This window comes from Medicago truncatula, chromosome 6 (assembly GCF_003473485.1).
Source record: "Medicago truncatula cultivar Jemalong A17 chromosome 6, MtrunA17r5.0-ANR, whole genome shotgun sequence".
Classification (NCBI taxonomy): domain Eukaryota; kingdom Viridiplantae; phylum Streptophyta; class Magnoliopsida; order Fabales; family Fabaceae; genus Medicago; species Medicago truncatula.
The window spans coordinates 6,981,382-7,001,072 of record NC_053047.1 but is presented as its reverse complement, the minus strand read 5'-3'; the positions used below and the strand labels follow the sequence as shown (position 1 = coordinate 7,001,072).

General features: G+C 32.0%; 1 protein-coding gene and 1 long non-coding RNA gene across 2 annotated transcripts; one reads left to right on the top strand and one right to left on the bottom strand.

Moving 5' to 3' along the window:
• Positions 1 to 421: 421 nt before the first annotated feature.
• LOC25479748 (uncharacterized) lies at positions 422 to 8,950 on the bottom strand. The gene is made up of 3 exons (XR_003008619.2): positions 8,663 to 8,950; positions 7,877 to 7,964; positions 422 to 1,227 (listed from the first exon to the last, which is right to left on the bottom strand). It is a non-coding gene; the product is annotated as an uncharacterized lncRNA (long non-coding RNA).
• A 2,112-nt stretch (positions 8,951 to 11,062) lies between these two features.
• On the top strand, positions 11,063 to 18,896 carry LOC25479750 (uncharacterized). The gene is made up of 15 exons (XM_013587843.3): positions 11,063 to 11,443; positions 13,133 to 13,230; positions 13,361 to 13,447; positions 13,545 to 13,701; positions 13,876 to 14,007; positions 14,183 to 14,314; positions 14,490 to 14,621; positions 15,048 to 15,327; positions 15,420 to 15,619; positions 16,141 to 16,283; positions 16,401 to 16,598; positions 16,754 to 16,844; positions 16,945 to 17,110; positions 18,340 to 18,450; positions 18,541 to 18,896. The coding sequence occupies exons 1-15, from the start codon at positions 11,300 to 11,302 to the stop codon at positions 18,675 to 18,677; spliced, it is 2,208 nt and encodes a 735-aa protein (XP_013443297.1). The 5' UTR covers positions 11,063 to 11,299; the 3' UTR covers positions 18,678 to 18,896.
• The last annotated feature ends 795 nt before the right edge of the window (positions 18,897 to 19,691 follow it).

Below are 19,691 nucleotides of genomic sequence, written 5' to 3'. Positions count from 1 at the left end.
GCCAAGTCATAACTAAATAGTAGCTAAACATGCTTTGCTAGAAATTAGCCACGAAATAGCTTTTATTTACACCGAAGCAAATCATTGATTTTCTTGTAGTGAAGATCAACGTGCAAAACAAGGTTAGACAAATTGAGCAATGTAAATGGGAGGTTGAAAATCCTAAACCATGTGTTTAGTGGCGAGTTGAACAGAAAAACATCGAAAAAGATTCATTATTAAAAGTAACATTCAAAAAGAGGTACTAAAAAAATAAAAATAAAAACCATTTTTCATCAGCAACTACAACTACAACATTTTATTCCTTTAATGTGATATATATGTATGTTTCTATCCTTTAGAAAACTAGCAAGAGCTCAAATCTTAATAGTATCATTCAAGAAAATTAAGCTAACTCTTTTTCTATCCTTTAGAATTACCATGCATAAAAAGAGAATATTCAATCATCATTATACTCTTCAATTTCTGAAATGCTTAATCACTTCTATCTAAGAACTTAGGCTTAATTATGACAGCATCCGAACATTGTTTCCCTACACTAAGAAAAGAAAAATATCAACATTATAATAGTAGAATCATTAAATTCTTACAAGAGATAGTGACCATAGATTCACACATTTTCTATATTTCTTTTACATCTCATTTTGGACTTGAACTTTATGGATTGGTTTGATCATAATGAAGCTCATTCATGAGGGAGCTTGACTATTCCCTCATTTCCTTTACTCTTTTGGATCTAAATTTGGTCTCATCAAGTGATACGGAGAGCTTATAATAAATATAATTCTGAAATCTTCCATTCATTGTGAACAGCCTTGCAGTACATATACAACACGATGTTTGCGGCGGCTTTGTAAGCATCAGTATCGTCATCACAGTGGAAGTCAACACAATTTGGACCACAAAAGCCCATTCCCTCAATGAATCGATATTTGCAACAAGAACTAAACGGCTCCACATATAATTACTTCCAAACAAGTTAAGAACGGAATGCAAGAAGCTCCTACAAATTTCGTTCATTCTTGCCACGAGTTAAAAACTACTTCTACCGTCAAACGACAAGTTTCCACCAAGCTCATCTAGCCAATTGGAAACTCTCGTGAAATTCCAAATCTTCCCCTCAATTTTCTAGTATCGAACAACTGAAAACTCTCTTTCAGAGTTTGTAATGCTAGAAGCTGCTTCTGGAACGTGTCAACCTCTTCAATTTCCTGCTTTCTACTTAATCTACATTTAGGAGGAAATAAAAGATTAGTTACTTAATCTTCAAAGTTGGTTAGTGATACTCACTAGATATAGTCATACATGCAATTTTGAAATAGTAATGTTAGGATTCTCAATAGATATGGGGAATTGAAAAAATTTCATTAATATTGTTATGAGCGTACATGAAGAACATACGACTATTATATCTTATGATATCTTAACGTGGGAATAAAAGTGGATTTAAGATCTCCTAATTAATATTTTTTATCACTTTTTCAGTCTCTAATTGTCTAATTTCAGAAAGAAAAAAATACACTTTAAAAAATTGCGGTAACTAGATACGACTTTAATAAAAGGGCTAACCTTGAAAAAATTTACATATCAATATTCTCCTTCTGCTCAAGAGCATAAATAAACAATTTTTCATCAGCAGAAATAGCAATTTCTTGTAGATAATATATGCAGAACAATGTGAATACTGTGATAGTGTTCAATATATAAATGAATATTTGAAATATGAAAAAATGGTTCTAGAACTCAACCTGTCATTCTTTTCAAAAATTAATTCAGGAAAGTAAATACACATGTTCTAGTTTTATAAATGAAAGAGAGATAACAATAAGGAAACGCCAAGTCCTTTGGGTGATATTAAACCACCGAAGATTCTCCTAATATGCTGCAATGACAACTTTGAATTGAATAAATCAAGAAAAAGTTCATTAATTCAAATTACCTTAGTTGTTAATTAGAGAAATGGTGGGAGCAAGGTAGATAAAATTTTAGCATACAGTATTAGTATGTGTTCATCCAGTTGTATCTTCCAACAATACAAGGAGATGAATCAAATCAACAAAAAAAACAAAAAATGATCTAATATAAAATAGGTTTATTGATGTGTTTAGCCCTTGCAATTAGACGGCATTTAAAAATTCGTCCCTGTAATTGCTAATCCTGGCATTTTAACCCTGCAATTGTTAATCGTTTAAAATTTAGTCCTTGGACCAAATTAATCACTGCCACGTCACTAATTTGATGACGTGACAATCACTGTCACACATAAAATTCCAATTTTGCCCTTAAGAAGAGGACAAAATATTGAAGAAAGAATTGGAAACCCAGGGGTAAATTTGGAATTTCATGTGGCGTGGCAGTGATTAAGTGGGGAGAGGGACGAAATTTTAAATGATTAACAATTGCAGGGTTAAAATGCCAGGATTAGCAATTACAGGGATGAATTTTTAAATGCCGCCTAATTGCAAGGGCTAAACACATCAATAAGCCTATAAAATATTCAAAGAAGCTTTGAAAACCAACCTGGCGACAAGAATGGTCTCGAGTTGTGGGGAAGATGAATTGATTTCCATGGTATAGTGGTGTTTGTAATTGATTGAATCGAAATAGCTTACATTGTTTTGGATTAAACTAACACAAGCAAGCTAAGGGGAGGGAGGGGGGAGAGAGAGAGACAAATGTATTTGATTCAAATTTAAACCAAATACATTTGACTCTTTTTTTTTATTTATATATAAAATATATGGATTATTTATTATATTACTAGAAAAATTATGAGAAATCTAATTTTTAAGAGATTATTTTCTATGCATTTATATTGTAAAACTTTTTTTCATATGCAAACAGTTTTGTCATAATGTTATATCAATTTTGAGTTCATAAAATATCTGCACGAATGTCTAAATGGTGAAATATGATTAGATAAATATGAACCTAGTGAGAAAACCAAGATGTCACTCATCTTCCTCTCAACAATAACCAAAAAAACACATCACTTCATGTTATGTAGGAGGGACATATTCTTTCTACATTACTCAGATCCCTCAACATGATTTATGATTTATTGTATGCTCAATAACTACCTTTATGATCATCCTAATATAGCTGATGTTTAATAGTATATGAAGGCCTACATGCATGAATCATAATGACTTCAAATTCAAGAAAAACTCACTATTGTCATTGTGAAAATTGTTTGTGATACTTACATAAATAATGAAATATGATTGGATTTGTGTGTAAAGTGTATCTATTTACAAAATATTCTTAGATTTCAAAGTTCATAAAGTTTAACAAAAAAGGTAATTTAAAAATGGGCTATACTATATGTCGCGACAAAAAGTATCGCGAATATCCCACGAATTATGTTTTATAAGCTTTTGCCGTTTTCCATTTCACAGTTATTACTCTCCACCTTTTTTTTTCCACTCAAAATTTGGTCACATGAAGGCACATGAAGGCTGAAGCAAACACTGTATGCTCAGAAAAAGACAATAAGCAAAGGCAACTTTGTCACGTCTCTAAACTTTGGTAATTGAAGAGAACACCAATAAAATAATACAATGAAGAGAATCTGGAGATGGAGTGGAACAGCTGGAAACAAGGGAAGAGATAAATGGTATGACCAAAAAGAGATAAAACAAGGAAATCACCGCTTTTGAACTTTTCTCATATGATATTCGTGAAACTTTTGTCGCGATGTTAAGCATTTTCCTTTAAAAATTTCTAGGAATCAACTAGTGTTTTATCAGGTCTATAAGACTGTTTAATGAATGTACAATCATTAAGGAAAGAATTTTTGTTGTAATTTTTAATGTATTCGGTATAAAAACAACATATCTAACAATTACAATAGCAGAAACATTAATTACTTACGAGAAAGAGAGTGACCCTAAATTTATACATTTTATATATTTCTTGAAATAAAAGCATATGTATGTTTACCAAACTAAGTCTAGTTTGTTCGATAAGAAAGTAAGTTCTCATGCAATAATCACATTTTTCATTAGAAATTGGTAAATTTAAACAAATTAATAATTATAAGATTTGAGTAAGTAAATGGAATCTTTTGAGAATATCTATAAGATTTAAAATAATAATAGCATTCAAGATTAATATATATCATGCCAATTCTAATTGCTAAAGTTTATGTTTCTTATATGAAATACCAACAAACTTTTTTCATTTTTGCAAATATTAACCTTTCTACCAACGCCATGCCATTTATAATTTGATGGCTTAGATATTGTTTCGATTAGACACACAATGTCCTAAATATTATAGAGAGAATTGGATTAAAAAACTTAAAGCATGAAGTTGATTGTTGGGTAGAACATATATAGGAAAAACTCAAACATCACAACATACGGTTACGAATTGAGCCCATAGCCTCAAGCAACTCGGTATGAGCTTTAGTTGTGACGCAGTCGGAAGTGTAGGCTAGCAAATTCTAAATCTAAATAGAAGAAAAGCAAGTTTGCAAGCGAAAAATTTGTGAAAATAGGTTTCCGGAATCCACCAATTGAGAAAACTCTCTAAAATATTATTGAATAAATAAAAGTTATCTCATATGCTACAACTGTTGAGTTTAAATAGGAAAATAACAAAACCCTAATGGGCCGAAAATAACAAATAAAAATAAATAAAATTAGGCTTAAATAATTAATATACTGATAACCCTCCTGCATCAGTCTCCTCCTCCATCTCTGAAGAACTTGACCCGAGTTCTTATTCTGATAAAGAGTTGTCCATTCATTGTCGACTCCTTCGATGAACAAGAGACGACCCTTCTGGATCCCATTGAATGAAATGCAAAGATGGTTTGATTTGAAAAATATAGTAGTTGCCTTTATCCCATTGAAGAAATGTAGTAGCATGCCGAATACGCTCTAAATCCATCATTTTAGCCTCTTGTGGTTTGTATTCCGGAACAGTATGTCTAGCTCCCTTTATGGTCAGAAAATTAAGATTGTGGTCATATCCTTTAGTATATCCAACATCTTGACCATTGGATAACCATGGCCTCTATTCATCAAAAATCTTGTATTCAATTGATCTTGTCCACGCTTGACTCCACGTAAATGGAACACATGTGTCATGATAGCATGGTTCCAAAAGTTATATATGTTCAACCCATTAATGTCCTTGTCAATTTTGCAAGCTTGTTTGTACAATTATAACTGAGTGAATTATAGAAATACCCATCACACTCGCGGTTAACCTCCTCGAACAATTCATCTGGGATAAGACCCATCCCGTGTACAAATGAAATAAGAGCATTGTCATCAATTTGTTCATCTGTAACACCGTTTCCAATTATGTAACCATGTGTCACATGAGAAGCCTTGACAGACTTTATTAGAGATAAAGTGTTAACAAATCTCAAAAGGGGAGATTCATAAGTACCAAATTGATGTTACAGATGAACAAATTGATGGCAATGCTTTAATTCCATTTGTACACGGGAAGGGTCTTATCCTAGATGAATTGTTTGCGGAGGTTAACAGCCAGAGTGATGGGAATTTCTATAATTCACTCATGATGATTGTACAAACAAGCTTGCAAAAATTGATGAGGACATTAATGGGTTGAACGTATATAACATTCTAGAACCATGCAACCATGACATGTGTGTTCCATTTACGGGGTGTCAAGCACGGACAAGATCAATTGGATACAATATTGTTGATGAATGGAGGCCATGGTTATCCAATGGTCAAATTGTTGGGTATACTCAAGGATATGGCCACAATGTCACTTTTCTGACCATAAAAGGAGCTGGACATACTGTTCCATAATACAGACCAAAAGAGGCTAAAATGATGGATTTAGAGCGTATTCGGCATGCTATTACATTTCTTTAATGGGATAAAGGCAACTGCTATATTTTTCAAATCAAACCATATTTGTATTTTACTCAATGGGATCCAGAAGAGTAGTGTCTCTTGTTCATTGAAGGAGTCAACAATGAACGGACAACTCTTTATCAGAATAATAACTCGGGTCAAGTTCTTCTGAGGTGGAGGAGACTGATGTAGGAGGGTTTTATTAGTATATTAATTATTTCAGCCTAATTTTATTATTGGTTTTTTTTTCTTTTCAGTTTGCTATTTTCGGCCCATTAGCGTTTTGTAATCTCCTTATTTAAGCTTAACAGTTGTAGTCTAAGAGGAAGCTTTTATTCATTCAATAATATTTTAGATAATTTTTCTCAATTTTTGGTGGATTCTAGAACCCTATTTTTACAAGCTTGTCGCTTGCAAACTTGATTTTTTTCAATCTAGGTTTAGCGATTGCTAGCTTACACTTCCGACTACGTCAAGCTGCTTCACTTTGATATCTTATTTTAATTTCTACACAAATTTATTTTGGAAATAACATAACAAATATCTATTTTATGTTAAGTATTATTAGTCATCCACTATGAAATATATATCATTAATGTGATTTTTTTTTTTTGCTAAGCCGGGAGTATGGACAGGCATCAAGGGGAAGCAACGACATCCCAACTAGGTTGCTACCCCGCATAACCCTCATTAATGAGATAAAAAATAAATAAAAATTCAATAAATTAGTTTATTTACTTAACAAAATTTTTTGTCGATTTTGCAAGACACAGATGCATAACTTTGGCAAAACAAAATAACCTGTTTGGAAGGGCACTTAAGAGTAATTTGTCCAGCAATTTTATACATCCAACTAAGTTATCGGACCATCTAAGAAAATCAATATTTATAATTTCTGCAGGAAGCAATGACTACATAATTAACAACTATCTTCAACCTCGGTTTTATGATAGTAACAAGTTGTACCAACCAAAGCCTTTTGTTGAACACCTCATAGAAATTTATTCGCAACAACTTAATGTACAAACTCATCTCTTATACAAAGATTTAAATTGCATTAGCCTAATGCAATTAAAAACATTGTATAAGAGGTGAGTTTGTACTTTAAGTTGTTGCGAAAAAATTTCTATGTGGTGTTCAACAAGAGGCGTAGGTTGGTAGAGCTTGTAACTTACATAAAACCGAGATTGAAGATAGTTGTTTACGTAGTTATTGCTTCCTGTAAAAATTATAAATATTGATTTCCTTAAATGGTCATATAACTAAGTTGGATATTAACATTGTTGTCCAAATCACTCTTAATTGTCCTTCCAAACAAGTTAATTTGTTATGTCAGAGTTATACATCTATCGTGCGAAATCTCAAAGTTTATGTAAAGTAAATGAACTTTATTCAATTTTTATCTTTTTTATCTCAGTAAATATATATATATATATATATATATATATATATATATATTATTTCATAGCTGATGACTAATAAATACTTAATATATGTTTAATATTTGTTATTTCCAAAATAAATTTGTGTAGAAAATAAAATAAGATTGATTTAGGACGTGCGTGATTGTCAAAGTCTTGGACACACAATAGTCCCTTGTTTGTTATATGCAATAAGCCTCTACTCTATATACTTAACCAAAATCATTTGTAATCAAATAATTATTTGTTTGATGAAAAATCTCAATGTTGCACCTCATTCACCATTTTGATGGTTATAACGAGTTAATTAGGTGTAAGGTCAATTGTTAGAGCTTCACTTTGAAACTTTGAGAGAGAAAGTTCTAGTATCTTAAAAGAATGTTTTTTAATGACAAATGATAGTATATTAATTGCTTGAAATATAAAAAACTGAGTTGTATAACTCATGTTCTTTGAGAAAAGCAAATACAAAAGTTCTAGTTTTTTTTTTTTTGAAAGAAAAAGTTCTAGTTTTATACATGTCATAATATTTTTCTAATATGTTGCAGAGAAACTTATTCAAATGGCATAAATAAAGAAAATGTTGTTTAATTAAAACATAATAGAGATTACCTTTTCAACGTTTGTTATGGCGTGCACTATTAGTTACATATCTTTTCCTTAACTCCAGAAACTTTGCATTTTCTTTCTTTCTTTTTTCCTGCAAAGTTTACATTTTTATCATGAATATAACTCCTTAGCCACCTGAATAAATTAAGAAAATTCCAAACCACATAAACTAGATAAAGAATATTATTAAGAAGACAAAGGAAGAAAAAAAAGACAGAAAATGTTATTAAAGGCAAACAAACAATGAAAGTTCTACCAACAATAGACAACAATAAAAAATTCACAAACAACTTAATTAACATTTTAAATCGAATACTTTAAATAGTATTTTTAAAATAGTATTTTGACTCTAAAATTCTGAATCTTTAACCTTTAATAACACATCATATGTCAACTTTTATCGTTTAGAACATACAAATATATCTAATTTTGATATATAAAGCAAAATTCAAACTTTTGAGTCCCAAAACAATAGATAAGATTCAAACCAAATAAACCTTAGCATATCACTTTTTTCAATTTTTTTTATTGTAAGATCAATAGATCAGGTAAATACAAGCTCTTTCGCGTGAATAGAAGAATTTTCTACGACTTTTTCAAAAATTCAAATATTTTGACCGATTTTTTTTTTGCTCTAATTTAAAATTTTCTTCGAGATCTATACTCGATAGGTCCCGATCTATAACTTTTACAGAGAAATAAACAAGAAAAATTAAAAAACCACACCTAAAACCCATTCAAGGGGCTCAACCAATACAAATGATACAATATGGGGTTTTCTCGATTTACCTTCAAACAAGAGATTGATCTTGAGTTTAGATGAGTTGATCTATCATTTTTGCAAGGTTGGATCCAAGAAATGGTGGATAAGAATTTTGATAAAGATGAGAGAGAGAGAGAGAGAGAGAGAGAGAGAGTTTATATGAGTTGATATAACACTTTGGCAAGCTTGGATCGAAGAAATGGTTGATAAGAATTTTTTGATAAAGATTTGTGTGTGTGTGTGTGTGAGAGAGAGAGAGAGAGAGAGAGAGAGAGAGAGTGTGTTTTTTGCAGGTTTGAGAGAGGAGATGGGAGAGAAATATTTTGTGAAATGGCAGAAAATGAACAACATTAAGGTATTTATAGGCAAGTGTGATGATTACGGGCACTATTTTGAAAATGGATGGATAAATGGGTTGATCCATTAGCCCACATTTTGATTCAAACGTTAGCCCAATTGTAGTCGAACTTTTTTAGTCCTAGCCATTGACCCATATAAAAATTGGATTCGGCCAGGCTAGGCCACCAGGATTTGGGGCGGCCCACTATTAAGATTTCCACCTGATTTTTGTTAAAAAAATATTACATATTTTAAAAAAAAAATTATCAACTAATTTAAAAAATATTAATAAAAATATATTTAAAAATATGTAAACTTAATAAAAATGGATAAGTCCATAGTTTAATTATTATTCATTGTTAATGTAATGATTATGTACATTATTATGTATTATGTCCAACAAGTAATACTCTAGCAATTAGATAATTGTGAGGAACTGGTATATAAAAAAAGACTTAAAAAAAAGAGTAAATAAATAAATAAAAAAAGGAAAATAAAATGGGTTGGGTTGGGCTGGTCTATGGCCCAGATGGATTGGGTCGGGTCTAAAATATGCGGCCTAATTGTAAATGGGCCTAACTACACCATCTATGTAGTCGGGTGTCTTGGGTTGGGTCAAGCTCATTTGACACTTCTAGTTACATGCCACAAGGTCAAATTAGCATAAATGTTCAATTTCTATCCCTAAATTTTTCTGCACTCACAACTTCAAAAACTAATATAACTACATATGTAATATACTTTATTGACTCTAATAATGTGTAATGTATCGTCAACGGTGCTCTGATCTAAAATTGGAGAAATAAAAATAAATCTTTTTGTTGGAAATAATTTTTCACTAACACTTGATGAACTGAATGCCCCTTGTTACAAAAAAAACATCAGCATTTCTCTTCTTCTAAATACTTGAAAGACTTCGATTCTCAGGGGGAACAACGCTTGACCAGTGTGCATGCCTCTACGTACGAGGTAGATTAGTCGCCCACCAATGGTGGGTCAGAAACCGGTGCAAAAGCAAAAAGATAATACTTCAAAGACATGCATACCTAATAGGATGACGAGTTGACTGAATCCTTTTACAACACAACCAAACTCTTTTAAACTAGGTGGCACAATTAGAAGCATAATTAAAGATAGCCTTATAAATACCAAACCAATTTAAAATCAGATCCCAGACTTTATCAAATCAATCACAATCCAAGAAAAAAATGGTCAACAAATTTATCTGACCCACAACCTTCCATGCAGGAGCGAGAACTAGATTTGATATATGTTTGTGCAAACAGGCCCACAACCTTTCATGTTTGGATATATTTAGATAAACATGAACTAAATATTAAATTCAAGGCTAAAATCAAATCTAGAAGTCAAACTCAAGGCTAAAATTGTTTGATTTCACGTTTAGTTGTCAATTGTGCCAAAAGCAATTATAACACTATAAGATTATATCTAACATTTTTTTTTTTTTTGGGAAATCAATTTTGAGGACTAAAATCAATTCTACTTTAAGCTACTATTTAGAGCCCGTTTGTTATAGCTTTTTTTTTGAGAAAAAATCTTTTTTTTTTTAAAAAAAATAATCACTTTTAAGAGTTTTGTATATGTTTGTTACAACTTTTTAAAAAAAATCAGAATCTAAAAATAATCTAAAAACAGCTTCAAATGAGAAGCTATTAAGAGTATCTTCTCAAAAATATTTTTTTTTTAGAGGAGAGAGAAAATATGGTTTAAAAGATTGAACTAATTTTGTTATAAAAAATCCCTTTTATATAATTGCATCCAAACAAATCAAATTATTTATTTAAAAAAAATGATTTTTATCATGGTAAACACAAAACATTGCATTGTAAACAAATCTCTAAATTATTTTATATGAAAATCACTTTATAGTTGTTGATTCCAACACTAAAAATTTATAATTCAATTTATTTTTACATGAAATATTCAAACACAAACCTTAACTCATTTTCAATCAGAATCAATTTACATTATCAAAGCAGAACCAAACATTACATTGGAATCAATTCTACTTCAAATATGCAATTGCAAACATGTCAAAATCAATTTTTATTCTAAAATCACTTTTGAGTTTTGACTCATCCAAAACTAAAACCAAACGCAGTGCATAAATCCCCATATCAATTTTCAATCTCTTCACTATTCCCGCCACCTCACTATACAAAGAGGGAACCCAAAATTTCAAAACTTTATTAATAGTAATCACTTCTCTCCTCATTCTCAATCTACCGCTACTTTACTTCATTTCAATTTCAAAACCCATTTCCCAAAATCGCTTATTTTCAAAATCGATTATTGCTACCAAAATGGAAATCGATTCAGCTTCACCAGAACTGAACGTGAAAGGGAGTGATGCGAATGGAAAGAAATTGAATCGGAACAATAAATGCGGAGTTCGTGTTATTGGAAATCGAATCTATGATTCTGCTAATGGCAAAACTTGTCATCAGGTTCGTTTCTTAGCTTCTTTGATTTTTCGTTGTTTCTTCATTTTCTGTTGATTTGATTCAGCTTATAAGGTTTCTGATTATTACATATAAACATACAAATTATTATTCTTTTTGAAAAAAGAATTTTTTTCAAGTTCGGATCTACGTATCACTCACACCAACGCATGTGATTATATTCAATTATTTTATTTACTTAAATTATTACCCGTGCCGGCGTGTTAGTGTTGTGTCAGGTGTCTGTGTCAGTGCTTTGTAAGTTTAGATTGTGAAGTGTTTTCTAAGCTTCTTTGATTATTTGTTGTTTCCTTATTTTCATTTTTTTTTTTGCGTTGATTTGATTCTGGGTTTCTGATGATAACATATTAATATACATAAATTTTATATTTTTTATTTGTTTATTTATTAAAGCATGTTCTTGGAGTACAGATCTATGTAGCATCGACATTGACATGATGTTGATATGTATGGTTACATTTAATTATTTTATTTTCTCAAATTATTATCGGTGTTGTCGTGTAAGTATCAATTTTGGTGTCCGTGTCGTAGTTACATTCAGCTATTCCATTTTCTCAAATTACCAGTGTCAAGTATAATTTTCGGTGGCCGCGTCATAGTTTCATTCAGTAATTCCTTTTTCTCAAATTATTAGTGTCGACTTGTTAGTGTCGTGTCCTGTGTTTGTTTTGTTTTGGTGCTTCATAGGTAAGTGATTTCTAATGAGCTGTCACTGTTCAATGTGGTAGTAGATAATGTATTGAACGGAGGAAGTAAAATTAAGAAGTAACAAAGATGGGTTTGACTTGTGTAAGAAACACTTGGTTTTGCTCCGGAAGTGGGACTTGAACTGTTTTTTGTGAATGTGATTACTGAAAAGATTGATATTCTATTTTTCTTCTGAATCTGATTAGGGAGTTTAGTTGATGGGCTATATTTGACATTTGAAGTATTTTGTTGCTGGTTTGCATTGAGTATAATGTTAGCTTAAGACCCAAGTTAATTAAAGCAAATTCTTTGAATTCAGTTTGTTTAGTAATTTCTCATGCTCTGTCAGTGCTTAATAATGTTGTAGTAGATAATGAATTGAACTGAGGAATTAAAACTGTAAGTATAGGAAACACAAATTGGCAACAACAGTGTGTGCTAATGTTGTAGTAGATAATGTATTGAACTGATAATGTGTCGGGATTTGAACTGATTTTTGTGAGTTTCGAAAATGAGCTGATTATAGTAAAGACCAATCTTCTGTTTTTTTGTGTGAATCTGATTAATGGTGTTTGATCAATGGGCGAAAATTGGTGTTTGAAGTGTTGTCAGAATAAACAGATGTTGTAACTGGTTGCATCGAGTATACCGTTAGCTCAACACTAACTAAACGTGAAAAATCGAAAATTTCTTTGATAGGCTGTATGGTGATAACGTTTGAAGGTTTACTTTGTGCTTTTCTTGTTTTCTGAAGTTTTGTTCATGTCTTTTCTTATTCTGAGATGTGGTAATTTTCAAGAGAGCAGAATTTGAACATGGGTATATGACTTGTTATGGGAATTATATGAAAAATGAGAACTTTGTTAATGGTTTGTACAATGGTGTTGTTTTGAGGTTTAATTTGACTAGCTAGAAACTGTGTCTTAACATTGATTTCCAGTTTTAAGTTCATTTTGATGCTAATGTGTTTGTTTTTCCACATTGAAGTGCCGGCAAAAAACAAGGGACTTTTCTGCTGCTTGTAAGAATCCAAGAACTGGGAAGCCTTGCCAAATTAGGTTCTGCCACAAGTGCCTCTTGAACAGGTTTGGTTCATCTTTTTTATTTATAATTTAGTTTTTATTTTCAGAATTATTCTATTTTATTAAGAGTACAAATGTAGATTAATTTATTGTGTGTTTTTTCTTATGCCGATGATATGTGTGTTGAATTTAGATATGGTGAAAAGGCAGAAGAGGTAGAACTATTGAATGATTGGATGTGCCCAAAGTGCAGAGGCATTTGCAACTGCAGTTTTTGCATGTAAGTTGTGGTTTCAATATCCATTTTGAGTTTGGTGTTGTGGTTTTCATTTTGTACCATTTTGTGTGTTGGTTCTGAAAGACGAGTAACCTTGTAGGAAAAAAAGAGGTGAACAACCAACTGGTATACTAGTTCATTCGGCCAAGGCATCGGGTTTTAACTCTGTGTCAGCAATGCTTAGAAAGAAGGCTTCTGAAAGTTTGGAAACGAACAATGCTGTGGTTTTGCCTATAAAGGAAACTACACTGGAAAAGGTGTGTTGATTTTCTCTTCATTTTTCTCTAGTTGACACATGTGTTAACTGTGTTTGATGGTTAATAAGGTTCCTTCTATGTATGCAAATGAAACTAATGATGGCAGAAGCAAAATTTGTGTTGATTTCCATAGTAGTTTTTAAGATTGATTTTCATACTTGTTATATAATACAGGAGCTAGTGGTAGATCTATTTGGGGAACCCGAGAAGCTGAATTCACTAGGTGGAAACAAAGGTTTAAAGGTTGAAAATGAGAAAACCAAGAAAGTGAATCGGAAAAAGTTAAAGGAACCTACTTTGGAAAAGGTGTGTTGATTTTCTCTCCATTTTTCTGTCGTTGACACATAAGTTAACTGTGTTTGATGGTTAATAAGGTTCCACTTTATGTATGCTACTGAAACTAATGATGGCATAAGCAAAAATGTGTTGATTTTCATTGTAGTTTTTTATGCTTGATTTTCATATCTGTTATATAACATAGGAGCTTGTAGTGGATCTATCTGGGGAACCTGTGAAGCAGAATTCAGTAGGTGGAAACATAGGTTTAAAGGTTGAAAATGGGAAAACCAAGACAATGAAGCGGAAAAAGTTAAAGGAAGATACTCTGGAAAAGGTGTGTTGATTTTCTCTCCATTGTTCTGCAGTGGACACATGAGTTTACTTCAATTGATGGTTAATATGTTTTGTCTTTCATGCATGTATTTCAAACTAATATTGACAGAAGCAAAAATGTGTTGATTTTCATAGTAAATTTTATGATTGATTTTCATATTTGTTATGTATTTCAGGAGCTAGTAGTGGATCTATCAGGGGAACCTGGGAAGCAGAATTCAGTAGGTGAAAACATAGGTTTAAAGGTTGAAAATGAGAAAACCAAGACAGTGAAGAAGAAAAAGTTAAAGGAAACTACTCTGGGAAAGGTTTGTTGACTTTTTCTCCATTTTTCTGCAGTTGACACATAAGTTTACTTTGATTGATGGTTAATAAGTTTTCTCTTCATGTATATAATTCAAACTAATGATGACAGAAGCAAAAATGTGTCGATTTGCAAAGTAGTTATTATGCTTGGTTTTCATATTTGTTACTCCCTCCGGTCCTATATATAAGGAAATTTTTTTAAAATTTTTTGGTTCTATTTATAAGAAAATATTACAACTTTTAAGGTGTAGTTATTGTTTAAAAGACCTTTTTACCTTTTATTTAATGTTTGTCTTTTTAATATTGGTGGGTGTATTTAATGCTTCACAGTTTTTTATGAGGGCATGTTTGTAAAAATATTCAACAAGTTACACTAATTAATGAGTGTATTGGTTTTGATGTTTTTTTGTTTTTCTTTTTATAATAAGGACCGGAAGGAGTATATACTACAGGAGGTTGTCTTGGGTCTATCATGTGAACCTGGGAAAGAAAACTCCTCAGGTGGAGTTAATGCTTCAAAGGTTGGACGTGAGAAAACCAAGAAAGTGAAGCGGGAAAACTTAAAGGAAATATCCAATGGCAACAGTGTTGATGATGCTTGCCAAAACAAGAAATCGAAAAAGCCTAAACTTTCTAATGTAGTTTCAGAGGGTGGAGTGAAACCAAAAGCAGATTCTGAAATGGGAACAAAAATAGGGGAGAATCATGGTATGATTTATAGTAAGATTGGTGGTCCTAATGCTTGCGCTGCAAATGATTTTTTTTAAGTTTTAATCTAATGTATGAGAAAAATTGCTCAGGCACTGTTGTGATAGGAGATGGTGACAATGCTGGTGCCAAGTCCCAAACAAATGCTAAAGTTTTGCATGAAGAAAAAATTAAGGAAGAAATTTCTTTCCCCCTTGGCACTGAGATGACTAAAATATTAGACATTGAGTTTGCACCAGAAGATGTTGGGAATGCATTGCAGTTTTTAGAATTCTGCAAAGTGTTTGGAAAGGTATCCCTTTATTTTTGAATATTAGAACTCAGTTTGTTCTGATGATGAATTTTTTCTTGAATCTTTGTTTGATTAATTACAATTTACTGCTGCATCTAGTAGTTGACATACTGAATAAAATGTCTGTTGCAAATTCTTTTAGTGCTATTGGTGGTTACAAATCATAGTTTGTTGGTCTAGTCAACAAGTGATTTTTTGCTTCTTTTACGTTTAGTTTGGTTTAGTTGAGGTCCAACTTACTTCTTGATATTAGATTCTACGATCAAATTAATAATGGTTATGCTATAATTGGGACTACTTACCCTTTTTTTAATATCATGTAATACTAAAATCAATCCTTAGATTTACTTTGCAATTGGCCATTTAATTGATTTTTTCTTTTGAATTGAATTAAATTAAATTCTCTGGACATAATTGTGCTTTTATGGCTTAAATAATATTTCACACTTAATACAGTTACATCTGTTTAATATGGCTATGAAGTTTTCTCAAATTTGTTGCCACTTGCCATATATAATTAGGCTCTTGATGTCAAGAAAGGAGAAGCGGTAGCTGTTCTAAGAGCATTGATACGTAAGCAAAATTTGCGACGTGGACAAAACACCTTAGTGGTTGAGTTCCAAATCAAACTGTTGACTTTGATAGTATCTGATTCAGAAACCGAGTGAGTTTATGCCATTTGATTTTTTGTTTAGTACTTAATTTTTTAAGGGTGAGAGGGTTTTACTTTGTATAGTTTACTTGGAATAACCGTTGTTATTTTTGGATAATTTTTTTGTAGGTCTTCATCCTTAACTGCTAGCAATGGAAAAAACTCATGGTTGAAAGTTCTGGAGGATTTGATTACCGAATCTGATGCTGCGCTAAAAGAATTTCCTGCGGATTGGCTTAATAAAGGCATAAGCGGATATTATGATTTGGACTTATCCAAAAAGCTTATCCTTCTGAATTTTATTTGTGATGAAGCTTTGAGCACGATGTAAGTATTTCAAGTTGAAACAAGAAAATGTTGAGAACTCTCTTGCTTATCTATATTACTCTTTGGTTTGTTTTTTTTTCTCTTTCTTCCCTTTTCTTATTAATAGTAGTCTTTATCCTGTTTAAAGTGGTTGGAACTTGCTTTGATATGTTCAGGAAGCTAAGGAATTTTATAGATGATCAAAATGCAAGATTTGCTGAAGAAAAGAAAGCAGCAAAGTCTAAGGTTTCTGATGCTAAGGAAAAGGTAAGATTGCACAAGGTGTTTTGTTTTTTTTTGGTTTTGTATAGGTACAACTGCAAACTGTCACATGGTGTTCATATTGTGATGTACATGTTATCTACAGGAAAGAAGTCTTAAGCAAAAGTTGCAGGATGAGATTGCAAATGCTGTTGTATCAAGTGGAGCTAGCCTCTCAATTTCAGAACATGATGCTCTTCTTGCAAAGATAAAAAGTGAAGCAACTAAAGCTCATACTGAGTTGATTGAGGCAAAAGGCACAATTCCTAAACGTACGTTGTGATGTTTATGAGTTTCTCATATCCTCTAACTTTTAATCAACTTCATGCATAAATTTCTTTAATCTGATTCTGAGTAATATTTGGGTTGTTGCTTGTAATTGAAAGGACTACCTAAGTTGTAAACAAGTAAAAAATAGCTCAAGAAAATGAAAAAGAATTTGATGGTTGGTTTTTCCATTATTAGTAATACACTCTGGCTAAGTATACACTATATAAGCATTGTAGCCTCTAGTAATTGTAATTGCATGATATGCTGATCTTGAATGCAATTATTATTTTTCACATCTTGTTTACATTCTACTCTTATCATCTATCTCCCTGAGTATCTGCACTGAGTTGAGTAGTTGCAAACATAGTAGTCAATAGCGGCCAATAGCGCCGCTATAGCGGCCGCGCTGTGCGGTGCGGTGCGGTTCCTGAGCGCTACGCAACAAGCCATAGCGTTGCGGTGTGAGATAGTGGCGCAACGCTTCGTAGCGGTTTTGAGGTCTAGAACCGCTATTTCATTTTAAGAGAAAATACAAAATTGTCCTTGGTTTTAAAAAATAACAAGGGTATTTATGTAAATCTCCCTCTGCTTTTCTGCTGTTCTGTAAAACTTCTTCACCTCTGCTGTAAATCTTCCTCTACTTTGTCGTGTTTGCTCTGTTATCCTGTTATTTTTTTGTTTAAAAATCTCAAAACTTTGTTGTCCTGTTACTTTTTTGTTCTAGTTTTCTTTGTTATTATTGATTCCAAACTTCATTCTGCTCCTCTCTGTTTCTGTTTGTAGTTTGTACAAACTATCCTCTGTTTTCTTCATATAAAACTCTATTCTGCTCTCTCTGTTTCCTTATTTTTGTTGTTTTTTTTTTTTATGAAATAGCGGTCATAGCGCTACGCGCTATCCCGCTATAGCATTTTTGGGGTTGGCCGCTACGCGCAGCTATCCGCTATTAACTACTATGGTTGCAAATGAACCTTGAATTGAGTGTTGAAACTCGAAACCAAATGGCTCGTGTTACTGTTAATCAACTTACTATTATAGGGGAACTTGTTCGTATACATGGTGTGATTAACAATTGTATTGTGACTGGTAACTGTCATTTGTGTGGTTGCTGGCCATGGCGTGATAAACAATATTATTCAAACTATTGACGCAACTCCTCTTTGGTTTGTGAGTTCAATGTTTCTGCTACTGTAATGGTTGACATTTTTTTTATCTTCTTTTAACATTGCAGGGAACCGGCATTGTGATACAGTGAGAATTGAGCCTGAATACTTGGATAGCAATGGTAAGACATTCTGGAAATTAAGAAGCTGTAATGATGAATATGCCTTTATGTTACAAGGTAATTCTCAACAAAATTAGCTTAACTTTTGTCAATGATACCATTGAGATTCAAGCTATAGCATGTTTACTAATACATATCAACATACAGATTTGAAGATCCATGATGAAGATGGTGTTGAAGTTGATGAAAAATGGTTTGTTTATGGAGCTGAACAGAAGGACGAGGTTAATAAGTACATTTCCTCTAGGAGACATTGGTTACCAAAGCTGACTTCAACCTTCTAGGGATATTAGTAATGAAGGGTCATTCCCATTTTTTGGTGATAGAGACAAGACTCCTTAAGTTTCAATGTAATTAGTTACCATTTGTAGCTGGTTTCTTTTATTTTACTGTATAATGTTTTTCAATTAACATTTGTTGCTATTAAATGATGTATGTCTCATGAATGATGGTTCCATTTTGGCCAAAATACAAGTTTAGTCCTTGATCTTTTACATAGAATATATTTTGATCCTTCATCTTTGCAAAGTAACATTCATCTTTTTTTTTTCTTCCCAGTTGATAGATATGTTTTCCAAAGTTGTCTGTTTTACCTTCATCTTTTAGAAACTAACTGTGCAAGGATAATACAGTTGATGTGAGCTAACTGTGTAAGGATATCCGCAAAAACATGTCACATCTTTGCAAAAACTTGGATAGCAATGGTAAGACTTGTCACATCTTTGCTAACTATGTAAGGATATCCGCAAAAACTTGTCACATCCTTCGGCGCCCAAGGAGTGTCCTTTATTAGGACTTAGTTTTTGTTATCGTTCTTATTTGTTTTTCTCTCATGTAACAAAAAAAACTCATTTAACTACTAATTTAAATATTAATTGTATAAGTTCATGTCGAAATTCGATTGTATAGAAGAAATATTATAAACCACTACTTAAAATAAAACAAGTTAATAAATGTTGATTCAGTTGGTAAAGAGTTAATTCACCTACAAGTAAAGCGGATACACATATGTTGCATTGTGGGCTCAGGCCGCCACGAGAAAACTATTTTTTTTTTAGGGAGCTAAAATATCTTTTGACAATACTATTATATATTATATTATTTCGAACCCCCATAAAATTAATTAGGCTCACTAACTTACACTTACATACGATCCTGTTATTTATTTTTTATCAAGTAACTTAATGACTAGAAACCCGCTTCTAAAAGTGAGTAAGTGGAAAATCTGATGTTTGTACCCCCGACCCGTGCATATCGCAATTCCCTTATCTACTCACCACAAGTTTAACTTTTCAGTT

Coding starts and splice junctions, on each gene's coding strand:
- LOC25479750 (XM_013587843.3), top strand. CDS start 11,300: ATGGAAATCGATTCAGCTTCACCAGAACTGAACGTGAAAGGGAGTGAT. Junction 13,702..13,875: donor AGGAAACTACACTGGAAAAG/GTGTGTTGATTT, acceptor TATATAATACAG/GAGCTAGTGGTAGATCTATT. Junction 14,622..15,047: donor AGGAAACTACTCTGGGAAAG/GTTTGTTGACTT, acceptor TTTTATAATAAG/GACCGGAAGGAGTATATACT.